The sequence below is a fragment of the Argopecten irradians genome, chromosome 16 (assembly GCF_041381155.1).
Source record: "Argopecten irradians isolate NY chromosome 16, Ai_NY, whole genome shotgun sequence".
Classification (NCBI taxonomy): Eukaryota; Metazoa; Mollusca; class Bivalvia; order Pectinida; family Pectinidae; genus Argopecten; species Argopecten irradians.
Window position 1 is genome coordinate 33030458 of NC_091149.1, and position 13888 is coordinate 33044345.

Genomic DNA, 13888 nt, shown 5'->3' on the forward strand with positions numbered 1-13888 from the left:
TTTTTCTCTTCAATTTTATCAACGTCTTAAGATAATTTCAATAGTACAAAATAATAATATACATATCAATTTTAAATTTTGATTATTTCCTTAATCATAGCTACAAATGCGTGTAGACCCATTCGTCGCTTCGTGCGTAAAGGGGTTTCCCACGTCTAAATGACAATGAAATAGCCCCCCCCCCCCCCCCAACCCACCCCCGTTGTCACGATTCCGTTGATATAAATTAGATTTGATACATACAAGAAGTGATGCCTGTGAACCGGATATGTAGATTGACCAAGCAGAAAAATCATCATGGTTACCCGCTACCGGTCCCCAGTGAGCGTAGACTGGTTCCCGCCTCAGTTAACTCCCTTGCGTACGCTTCACTGAGGACCGGTAGCGGGTAGCCATCTTGAGTGGGAATTCCAACTCCAGAGTAGTGCGCATCATTTCTGAGCATGATATGTCATCATGGAGACGGCTACATCCGTTAAGAGAAAATAACGTCATTAACGTCGTTCCTATGAACACTCTAAACTCTGTTAGCACGAAATGATTTCAAAACTTAAGATCTTATTTAATTTTGTTTATATATCGTTCAAATAAATTATTTATTCTTTACGTTAAGATCCGTCGCTTCGTGCGTAAAGGGGTTTCCCACGTCTAAAAAAAAGTGGTACCAGCGAACCGGATATGTAGATTGACCAATCAAAAAAATCATCATGGTTACCCGCTACCGGTCCCTAGTGAGCGGAGCGCAGCCTGGCGGAGAGTAGAGAACTAAGGGAAGGGAACCAGTCTACAGTGAGCGGAGCGCAGCCTGGCGGAGAGTAGAGAACTAAGGGAAGGGAACCAGTCTAGCTCCACTTCGGACCGAATCACTACCCTGACAACGATACCGGTAGTCGCTCCGCCTTGGTTATCTCAATTTTTATTCGAAATGGACATTATTGATACATTATCAAATTGTAAAAAAAATATAATTTAAAAATAATTAAAGGTGTCATTGTTATATTTCAAATCAAACTGCAGCTATAACATTCAACAATCGGAACTATATCTTCGGTCATCCTGACTACCGTAGTTACCCAACTTAGCAACCATCACCGTTTTAAATTTGACGTAAAAGTAGACTTATTTATGTAAATATAAAGATTGAACAGTGTTTTGATTGCGTTAAAGGTGGTATAAACGCAATGGGATACAGACATATTCTACATGTAGCGCTAACACGCTACATTGAATATGTCTGTATCCCATTGCGTTCATACCACCTTTAACGCAATCAAAACACTGTTCAATCTCTATATAAAACATATACCTCTAAATTATGTGAAAATTTTAAACTCTTCGTGAAATCTATGGAATTAATAAGGAACATATTTAATACTGTGTTTGCCTTACAAGGATGTTAGAATTGTACCTGTTGCTCCTTTTGCATCGTCGTAAAAAGGCGACTTTTAGGAACTTACTATCTAAAGCATCAATTAACAATTCATCGTCAACAAATTGATAATGGATTGATTTATTTTCTAAAGCTTCTCGTATTATGACCAAATATTATAAATATGATATGATATCTGATTGAGCGAATAGCTAGTTATCATGTATTTTAAAATTATTGTTTTCTTTTTTTACTTGCCATTGTTGGTTAATTTTGAAATTATATTACAGTGTTCCTACGTCTTTAATAGTAATTAGGAATTAGTATTTCATTTATCTAAAGTATTGGTTGTTTGTGCTATATATGCGGCAATAGGGTATGTCACAGCGATTTATTTTTCCCCGAATAGTTACGACAGCCGATACAGGTCTGACTTAAATCCATACTCACATAAGATGCTCATATTGTCATCGATAGCGGTAATATCAAAGATAGGGGATGTATATTATGTACTCAGTCTCACTGAGTCAGTACCCCCCTCCCCACACACACACACACACACATACACGCTCAATCACTCACCGAATCTTGTTACTATATCTCTTCTCACACCGTCACTCCCTCCCTACCACCGTCACTTCCTCCGTCACTCACTCACTCCCTCCGTCACTCCTTCCTTCCCTTCACTCACCCACACACCCACTCACTCACTTTCTTAGCTCACTCACTCACTTTCTTAGCTCACTCACTCACTTTCTTAGCTCACTCACTCACTCACCCACTTTCTTAGCTCACTCACCCACTTTCTTAGCTCACTCACCCACTTTCTTAGCTCACTCACCCACTTTCTTAGCTCACTCACTCACTCACTCACTCACTCACTCACTCACTCACTCACTCACTCACTCACTCACTCACTCACTCACTCACTCACTCACTCACTCACTCACTCACTCACTCACTCACTCACTCACTCACTCACTCACTCACTCACTCACTCACTCACTCACTCACTCACTCACTCACTCACTCACTCACTCACTCACTCACTCACTCACTCACTCACTCACTCACTCACTCACTCACTCACTCACTCACTCACTCACTCACTCACTCACTCACTCACTCACTTTCTTAGCTAACTCACTCACGCACGCCTATCCTCTACCTTTATCATCTACCCCTACCCTCTACCCCTACCGACTAACCATCTGCACACTTGCTATGCATTTATACATATATAATATAGCTGATTCTAGTATGATCTACACCCTATCATCTACCCTCTACCACACACCCTCCTACCTCTACGATCTACCCCTACCCTTTACCCCTACCATTTACCTTCTAGCCTCTACCCTCTAACCACTACCTTATACATTTTCCCCTCTACTCTCTACCTACTACGTGCTACCCCAACCCTCCATTCTTTACCCCTTACCCTCTCCCCTCTACTCTCTACCCCCAAACCTTTATCTCTACCCGTAATCCTCTACCCCTACGTTTTACCCTCTACTTTCTACACCAATCCCTACCCTCTATTCTTTACCCCATATCCTCTACCATTTACCGATCCTTTACGCTATAACCTCAACTACCTACCCCTACCTTTTATCCTCTATCCCTACGCTTTACCCTCTACCCTCTACCCGCAACCCATACCCATCACTTTCTACCCATATCCTCTACCATCTACCGCTACCCCTTTTGCTCTACCCCTACTACCTACCCCTAACCTCTACCCCTACCCTTTTCCACTATCCCCTACGCTTTACATTTACTCTTTACCCCCAATCCCTACCCTCTATTCTTTACCCCCTTTCCTCTACCATCTACCCCTACCATTTACGCTCTACCCCCTAGGCCTACTACCTACCCCTAAACCTCAACAACTACCCTTTTTCCACTATCACCTACGCTGTACCCTCTACTCTCTACCCCCTATCCTCTACCATCTACCCGTACCCTTTACGCTCTACCCCTACCCTCTACACTCTACTCTCTACCACTACTATCTACCCCCTAACATATACACCTACCATCTACTACCCTTTACCCTCTACCCTCTACTGTCTACTCTCTACTACTTCGTATACATTCTACGCTCCTTGTACACACGCCTGTGAGCGGACAAGGGTGATTTCAATACCAATATTACTATAAATTCAGCGCTCTGCTAATCTATTTCACCGAAGACTGTAGATAACAAAAATGCTTTATTTGGAACATAATAATTTATTGTTTATACATGTAATATTATCTTACTCATACATCACCAAACACAAGAATATTCGGTTAATATTACATGTGTACATGTTATCTAGAACAGAATACGAGGCCACAGTACAGTTTCCTCATCTACATTATTTTAAGTACATCATGCTCACATTTTAATAATCCGAATCATCACCTTCAATAGCCTACTCCTACACTACAACCTTAAACATATATATGCTATAATTTACACAATGATAATGAAATACATAATAAACTTTTATTATATGTGAATCAGTGGGTATTTTTACCTCGTCAGATATATTATCGTCATTATACAGGTGACAAAGTTTACAAATACATCTGTTAAGAAAGATACCGCTCCTGTATTAAAGATTTAAAACAAAGATAAGCCCATGAACCTTAACTGAAAATTTAGAAGCTATTTTAATTTTCCGGTGGGATCAGTCATGGCATGTGTTTGATGTCAAGCTGTCATCCCAAACTGATAATTTCAATTAAACATACACTAATTCCTGATATAATTAAAACAAACTTTGCTCAAAAGATTACATTTATTTTACCTATCTTGTAAAATAGTAAACTTATCCTATTAACTTTTACAGTATTTAAAAGCCAATACCATGCAATTTGAAGGTCCAGAAAAGATTTCAAAATTTACCAAATTAGCTGTGTAAATTGATAAAAAAACAAAAAGGTTTACAAATTATTTAAAGACCAACATTTTCATAGAATAGCTGAAGAAAGGACAACTTTCCGTCCAAAGAAATTAAATAACTTCCAAGCCGTATCGGAATATATCAAACTATCATAATTCGGAATATATCAAACTATCATAATTACGTGCATTATTTTTGCGATATTTGCTATCTTTCGGACTAACTGGTATTCGGATTATTGGGCCTTTGGACTAACGTACTTCCGGACTATAAGGCTTTCGGAATATAACACATTTGATGACGTATTCATATTTACGAAGTGACCTTATGCTATGTATTATGCTATATTAAAATGCAACATATATTCGGCACTGACAGAAAATATCTGTATTTTATCACGTGCACCGGACACTTGCCACTTTTGCAGCTTACATTTTAAGACACTGGTCATGTGTTCTCTGTATATTACAGTCATCAAATATGGATGCCGAAGATAATCTCATGATAACTACGAAGGGATTCCATTGGTACCACAGAGAATCATTTATACATAATTTCGAATACTTGTGAAAGCAACTAATTGTATCAATTTAGGGCGGTACATTGCCTTCCTATCTATGAGGTTACAGTTTTCCTCAATAAGAAATTACCTGTCGGTTGTAAGGCTTTTACATCTTGAGGTCGGGTTAACTAATCCTGTTGACAATTTCCATATAAGTAGAGTACTAAAGGGAGCACGTAGATTGTTAGGGGACTCATCCTGCCAGAAACTTCCGATTACTCCCATTATTTTAATGCAAATCTTACCCCAGCTTGATATTAAGTCCCCTCGTGATATTTGCTTTTGGGCTGCTTGCTTGGTTGCCTTCTTCTCCTTCTTCAGGAAGTCTAACCTTTTCCCCCCCCTCCTTGAAGGATTTTAATCCTAACATACATCTAAGTCGTCATAATGTGTCCTTTAGTCCTAATGGAGTGATCCTACATGTGCATTGGTCAAAAACTATTCAGTTTAGAGAGAGGTCACTCTCTGTACCTTTACCATTAATTCTTTCCTCTCCCCTCTGCCCCACCCAAGCCCTCCTTTTGCTGTTCAGGCTGTGTCCCTCAAAAAACTTAAAGATACCGGTCTTTATGTTCCCTACTCCAGGGGGATGTAGGTTGCTTAGCTATGATATTTTCCTCTCTCGTCTTCGAGAGTGCCTTGGACATCTCAGGATAGATCATTCAAAATACTCTGGGCATAGCTTTAGGCTGGTTGGAGCATCCTTTGCACTTGAGTGTGGCTTACCACATGAAATCATTCAAGCGCAAGGGGATTGGCGTAGTGATGCATATAAGAAATACATAGACACGTCTCTCGCATATCGTCAACACCTCAGTACTTCACTTGGGGAAGCTATAAAGAAAAAATTCTGAATTTTTAGATATGTCTGTGGTCAGCCATGAAGACCCATCTCTGTAGTGTGCATGTAATAACAGTGACTCAAATATATTTGTACAAACATTCTGAACAGTGCGTGGTCTGTTCGATCACAGACAGTACATGGACATCAATGGACCTCTTAAACCGAGTTCAGGAGAACATAATGTTAATCAGTGATTATTTATGGTGTCGACTTCCCGTGCTGCTGGTTATATCATTGAACTTCATATTGTTTCATGGATTGACTTTGGATTTATTTTGTGTTATACCATGTGGAACTGTGTATGATATATCGTGATGGATATGTGTACGTATATACCATGGACCTGTAATTATATGTGTCTTATCGTTGCAGTAACAGGCAGTACAGACTGAATTCATTAATGGTCACTGTGCCTACTCTCCTTTGAACTTTTTTTTTTTTTTTTTTTTTTTTTTTAAAAACTACTTTATACAAATATGTAATTTTACTTTATATACTTACCAACTCAGGTTTGGGTGTCTGGACAAATTACTACCTGGTTTATTACATGTGGTTCTTCCACTTACTGTAATCATAATTATAAAAAATATGTTATGCAATAATATTTTGCAATATTGTGTCATGATTATATCATCTATCTATAATTATGTAACATTACATAATACGATGATACAGTAATAAACCTTGGCTACATTATCACCCAAACCTGAACGACTTTAGTTTTTATTTATTGCTTTGTAAGGCAGAAAGTTCGTTTTATCAACTTTCTGCTTTGCAACATGACGACTGTACTATTAATGTATGTATTATCTAGATAATATTTTATTAATTGTAGGCGGAAGAATCATTTGTAATATGTATACAATATTACATGCAATACCTGTCTCGCTACACACCACACACAGGGCCTCGTTACCAATGATTATATATATAAGATAGGTCACGCCTACATACATGTATGTAAATAGACGTGACCTATCTTATATATATATAATCATTAGTAACGAGGCCCTGTGCACCACACTTGTTCTTCGGCAGTGTACTGTACTTACACACGTGTGTCGCGTCTGTGTATATTTACGTCTGTGTGGTGTAACTTCCGGTTTGGTGCGACTCCTCATTTTATTATCTTTCGTTGTACATGCCCCCCTTTTTAAATTTAGATTACAGTTTAGGAATTCGCTTTACATGTACACACTTTCTAGATATTTCCTTTTTAACGAAATTAGTGTTTATTAACAATGTTTTACCAAGTCTCGCAAGGTCTCGTTAACGTGGTTTACTGTCGTTCGAGTCTCTCGGACTTTTCCATGCGTCGTAGATATGTAAACAAATGGAGAGCGTGTTGTGATTCCCCTTGGGACACAACAACTCTACGATAGGGTAGGTAGCATCCAATCGTTTTTAAAACTTGCTCCAACCTCTGATATGTATAAAGAAAATTCAAAGCAAAGCGTCACTTTCAAATTTTCGGCCGTGCAGAACAGATCGCGCTTGTTCGCAGTGAAATTCAACAAAAATTCTCCCTTCCCTTCCCGCCCGGTATTTACGTTAATTGTGTAGGTTGTGTTAAACTTTGTACCTTTATATGTGTAGAATAGCTTAGAATAGATTACTTAGTTTAGTCCTTAATTAGTCGAGGTTAGTCGGTCCCTTAGACGGACAAATTACTACCTGGTTTATTACATGTGGTTCTTCCACTTACTGTAATCATAATTATAAAAAATATGTTATGCAATAATATTTTGCAATATTGTGTCATGATATATATCATCTATCTATAATTATGTAACATTACATAATACGATGATACAGTAATAAACCTTGGCTACATTATCACCCAAACCTGAACGACTTTAGTTTTTATTTATTGCTTTGTAAGGCAGAAAGTTCGTTTTATCAACTTTCTGCTTTTCAACATGACGACTGTACTATTAATTGCTATATTAAAATGCAACATATATTCGGCACTGACAGAAAATATCTGTATTTTATCACGTGCACCGGACACTTGCCACTTTTGCAGCTTACATTTTAAGACACTGGTCATGTGTTCTCTGTATATTACAGTCATCAAATATGGATGCCGAAGATAATCTCATGATAACTACGAAGGGATTCCATTGGTACCCAGAGAATCATTTATACATAATTTCGAATACTTGTGAAAGCAACTAATTGTATCAATTTAGGGCGGTACATTGCCTTCCTATCTATGAGGTTACAGTTTTCCTCAATAAGAAATTACCTGTCGGTTGTAAGGCTTTTACATCTTGAGGTCGGGTTAACTAATCCTGTTGACAATTTCCATATAAGTAGAGTACTAAAGGGAGCACGTAGATTGTTAGGGGACTCATCCTGCCAGAAACTTCCGATTACTCCCATTATTTTAATGCAAATCTTACCCCAGCTTGATATTAAGTCCCCTCGTGATATTTGCTTTTGGGCTGCTTGCTTGGTTGCCTTCTTCTCCTTCTTCAGGAAGTCTAACCTTTTCCCCCCCTCCTTGAAGGATTTTAATCCTAACATACATCTAAGTCGTCATAATGTGTCCTTTAGTCCTAATGGAGTGATCCTACATGTGCATTGGTCAAAAACTATTCAGTTTAGAGAGAGGTCACTCTCTGTACCTTTACCATTAATTCTTTCCTCTCCCCTCTGCCCCACCCAAGCCCTCCTTTTGCTGTTCAGGCTGTGTCCCTCAAAAAACTTAAAGATACCGGTCTTTATGTTCCCTACTCCAGGGGGATGTAGGTTGCTTAGCTATGATATTTTCCTCTCTCGTCTTCGAGAGTGCCTTGGACATCTCAGGATAGATCATTCAAAATACTCTGGGCATAGCTTTAGGCTGGTTGGAGCATCCTTTGCACTTGAGTGTGGCTTACCACATGAAATCATTCAAGCGCAAGGGGATTGGCGTAGTGATGCATATAAGAAATACATAGACACGTCTCTCGCATATCGTCAACACCTCAGTACTTCACTTGGGGAAGCTATAAAGAAAAAATTCTGAATTTTTAGATATGTCTGTGGTCAGCCATGAAGACCCATCTCTGTAGTGTGCATGTAATAACAGTGACTCAAATATATTTGTACAAACATTTTGAACAGTGCGTGGTCTGTTCGATCACAGACAGTACATGGACATCAATGGACCTCTTAAACCGAGTTCAGGAGAACATAATGTTAATCAGTGATTATTTATGGTGTCGACTTCCCGTGCTGCTGGTTATATCATTGAACTTCATATTGTTTCATGGATTGACTTTGGATTTATTTTGTGTTATACCATGTGGAACTGTGTATGATATATCGTGATGGATATGTGTACGTATATACCATGGACCTGTAATTATATGTGTCTTATCGTTGCAGTAACAGGCAGTACAGACTGAATTCATTAATGGTCACTGTGCCTACTCTCCTTTGAACTTTTTTTTTTTTTTTTTTTTTTTTTTTAAAAAACTACTTTATACAAATATGTAATTTTACTTTATATACTTACCAACTCAGGTTTGGGTGTCTGGACAAATTACTACCTGGTTTATTACATGTGGTTCTTCCACTTACTGTAATCATAATTATAAAAAATATGTTATGCAATAATATTTTGCAATATTGTGTCATGATTATATCATCTATCTATAATTATGTAACATTACATAATACGATGATACAGTAATAAACCTTGGCTACATTATCACCCAAACCTGAACGACTTTAGTTTTTTATTTATTGCTTTGTAAGGCAGAAAGTTCGTTTTATCAACTTTCTGCTTTGCAACATGACGACTGTACTATTAATGTATGTATTATCTAGATAATATTTTATTAATTGTAGGCGGAAGAATCATTTGTAATATGTATACAATATTACATGCAATACCTGTCTCGCTACACACCACACACAGGGCCTCGTTACCAATGATTATATATATAAGATAGGTCACGCCTACATACATGTATGTAAATAGACGTGACCTATCTTATATATATATAATCATTAGTAACGAGGCCCTGTGCACCACACTTGTTCTTCGGCAGTGTACTGTACTTACACACGTGTGTCGCGTCTGTGTATATTTACGTCTGTGTGGTGTAACTTCCGGTTTGGTGCGACTCCTCATTTTATTATCTTTCGTTGTACATGCCCCCCTTTTAAATTTAGATTACAGTTTAGGAATTCGCTTTACATGTACACACTTTCTAGATATTTCCTTTTTAACGAAATTAGTGTTTATTAACAATGTTTTACCAAGTCTCGCAAGGTCTCGTTAACGTGGTTTACTGTCGTTCGAGTCTCTCGGACTTTTCCATGCGTCGTAGATATGTAAACAAATGGAGAGCGTGTTGTGATTCCCCTTGGGACACAACAACTCTACGATAGGGTAGGTAGCATCCAATCGTTTTAAAACTTGCTCCAACCTCTGATATGTATAAAGAAAATTCAAAGCAAAGCGTCACTTTCAAATTTTCGGCCGTGCAGAACAGATCGCGCTTGTTCGCAGTGAAATTCAACAAAAATTCTCCCTTCCCTTCCCGCCCGGTATTTACGTTAATTGTGTAGGTTGTGTTAAACTTTGTACCTTTATATGTGTAGAATAGCTTAGAATAGATTACTTAGTTTAGTCCTTAATTAGTCGAGGTTAGTCGGTCCCTTAGACGGACAAATTACTACCTGGTTTATTACATGTGGTTCTTCCACTTACTGTAATCATAATTATAAAAAAATATGTTATGCAATAATATTTTGCAATATTGTGTCATGATTATATCATCTATCTATAATTATGTAACATTACATAATACGATGATACAGTAATAAACCTTGGCTACATTATCACCCAAACCTGAACGACTTTAGTTTTTATTTATTGCTTTGTAAGGCAGAAAGTTCGTTTTATCAACTTTCTGCTTTTCAACATGACGACTGTACTATTAATTGCTATATTAAAATGCAACATATATTCGGCACTGACAGAAAATATCTGTATTTTATCACGTGCACCGGACACTTGCCACTTTTGCAGCTTACATTTTAAGACACTGGTCATGTGTTCTCTGTATATTACAGTCATCAAATATGGATGCCGAAGATAATCTCATGATAACTACGAAGGGATTCCATTGGTACCCAGAGAATCATTTATACATAATTTCGAATACTTGTGAAAGCAACTAATTTTAACACACGAAACGCTAGACAAATATCTCCGAGATGAGCGTAAAATCTTATGTGTATTAATTGGCAGAGGATAAAGAGTAGATGGTAAGTGATAGAGGGTAGAGGTTAGAGAGTACAGGAGAGGGGTAGTGGGTACAGGATACATGGTAGAGGGTAGGGGTAAAGGGTAGAGAGTAGAGGGATGGGAAAGGGGTAGATAGTAGAGGGTACAGTGTACGGGGTAGGGGGATAGAGTGGGGCAGGGGTACGCGAGTATGTTCAGACCTTAAAATGACCGAACGTTTTGTCATCCTTAGGAAAGTAATTGAGAAATTGCTTTTGTAATGAATAATTCGAGTTTATTGAATTGATTCCTTTATAGTCTTTAGTAATTAACTCGATCATCTTAGACGTCGTAACTCGCGTAACATACAGGCACATCTGATAAAGACCGAAATAAAACAGCACTACTTACTAATAACACTGTAAAAATGTAAAATGAAATTGTAATAATAGTTACTGACAAAAATATGTTCAGCCCTTATTTTGTTTTTATCAAATTGGAACCTATGCATTGTACGTATTTTAATTCACAAATGTTGGCAAGTTAAATATCAAAAGCTCCTCTTTAGTACTCGTGAGTATGAAAATTACAGCACACATTACTTTAAATACTTTCAATATTTGCATTTAAGTAATCTTTGTTTTCATGTCCCTTTTTATGCAATTTGTTCAAATTGCAATCTTAAAAAGTCTATATATCATGACGCACACACTCATTCATTGTAAAAAGTACAATAGATGAGAGTGCATCTTGAGTTATCTTTCGGTTGACCAGTCTCATTATGTATAAAGGAATGTTATCTTTAGTTTCGTGTCTACTATTTGGATAACACAGAAAATAATTTGTATCAGGTTGCTTTATCAATTTTCTGAATTTTCACCTGAAATTTGTCTCTATATCATATATGTATTTTTAAATTTGTAATAGATATACATATATATTGTGTTTTGATGCATGAGTAAGCAGTGCTGATTATTTATGCCTGTATTATTTAGTACTTATTAAGATTATTATGTACAAAACTGAACAAGGAATTTCGGCGTGATTGATGTGACTTCGGAATTGTATATGCTACAACATTATCAAGTTGTAGATAATTTGTTCTGTACACAAATTGTTTGATATAGTAGGAATAATTTTTGAAATAATGGCATCAACTGCATTCAGGTTACTTAAGCTAATTTCCTTTAGAACTATTAGTACTTCACAATTACTTTCTCAAAACAATGGCATCAATTTGACATACTCTCTTTGAAAATGTTAATTTTCTAAGAAATAATTTCCAATTTTGTAACACTCGATTTTATTTTTGTTTTTTTTTTTTTCTCAATTAATTATTATTATCATCGTTCATAAGAATGGCCATGATCATATGAATCAAAAAAGAAGTATCTCCGTCCGTGTGTTTCTATCGCTTTATCAACATTTTCATATAAATATAATCTGCATCTCAAAGTAAGCTAGTTGTATGTACATTGGTTATCTCCCGGTTGACTATAAGGTATTTTATTATACGTGATGAGTTATCTCCCGGTTGACTAGTCTCATTACAAAAAAGGAATGTAAGTGCTGTAACTGCTATTCATCAGTTTTTATATATTAAGATAACCCATCTTTGATTACCCATAAAACTGACATAATCTGGTTCAAAGTGATAATTTACTAAAATTAATTTCCATTCATACCGCACTTGTTTTATAATAGTAAGATTTTAACTTTTTTTTCATTTTTTTCTCAATATATCATATTAATCATCTTTTATATGGATGGTCATATGTAGCGAATAACACGTAATATCCCTGCATATGTTGTTATTGATTTATCAACACTGTCATATAACAGTAAACTACAAACTAAGGAAGCTAGTTATTTGTGAACGGTGTGTGTGTGTGTGTGTGTGTAGGTAGGTAGGTAGGTAGGTAGGTAGGTTGACTATACAGCAAACGTTATTCATAATGATACTTAGCGATTATCGGTGTATAAAGTATTATATTTGTATTAATCTTAAAACATCTCTATGATATATTATATTGATATCAATATGACGAGCTAATTTTCTTATGTACTCTTTATGCGATTCATTCAAATATACAAAGTTAAACAGTTTATAATAAATGATTGTGCGTGTTGAGTTATCTCCCGGTTGACTAGTCTCGTTACATATAAAGACATATTAACGTTAGTGTTGTGTTTATTTTATTTATAACACAGGAAATAAGCTGTATAGGTTTGCTTGCTAGGCTTCACCTTTATATGTCTCCGTAGTCGGTTTTGATTTTTTTCTTAATAAAATAGCTACTCTTTTGATAAAATAGAAAAGAGTTTGCTCTCTAATTTTTATCTCAATTTTATTTATCTCCTTAGCATATATGTGCCTTTGAATTGGTCACTGAATTATATTTTTATGAATAATTAGTACAGATTATGTTTGCTTCTATTACTAAAAGTGTATGTGCTCAAAAATTGATAGGACCTAATATCCTTTAGGACCTAATAACTTATCAGATAACACACACTTTTTCTAAATGTTAATTTTCTAACAATATTTTAATAATATCTCGTTGCTTAGTGTGTTGTCTCAAAATAACCATTCTAATCATCTTTCATGTGGTTGATCATCTTAATAGATCTGCAATAATAATAACTGTTTTCACTTATTGGCATATGTATAAGGTATTTGATGTAAACTTTTAAATAAAATTCCTTATGTCATTTTTATGTCATTTGATTAAATCTAGAAATGTTATTTACAATTTTTTTACTTAAATTTCTTCAGGTTAACCAATTAACCACACTCACCTGTCGGTAAATGTTCATTTCTAGAAATAATTTTCAATATAGCAACACTAATTTCATGATATCAAACTTTTATTTTTATTTTGTCTCATTAAACAATACTGAATCAATTCTAGTATGGGTTTATCTTGGTAATACCTGTAGGTACTTTCCTCTCTATTAAATAGATAAACTTTAAAATTTGGATTACAATTTT

General features: G+C 36.1%; 1 protein-coding gene and 1 pseudogene across 1 annotated transcript; both read left to right on the forward strand.

Annotated features, from left to right (window-relative positions):
• The window catches only part of LOC138310185 (uncharacterized), a 23942-nt pseudogene extending 17379 nt beyond the window's left edge, over positions 1 to 6563 (forward strand).
• LOC138310187 (uncharacterized) lies at positions 5984 to 9567 on the forward strand. Its single transcript, XM_069251306.1, has 2 exons — positions 5984 to 5993; positions 7841 to 9567. The coding sequence occupies exons 1-2, from the start codon at positions 5984 to 5986 to the stop codon at positions 8680 to 8682; spliced, it is 852 nt and encodes a 283-aa protein (XP_069107407.1). The 3' UTR covers positions 8683 to 9567.
• The last annotated feature ends 4321 nt before the right edge of the window (positions 9568 to 13888 follow it).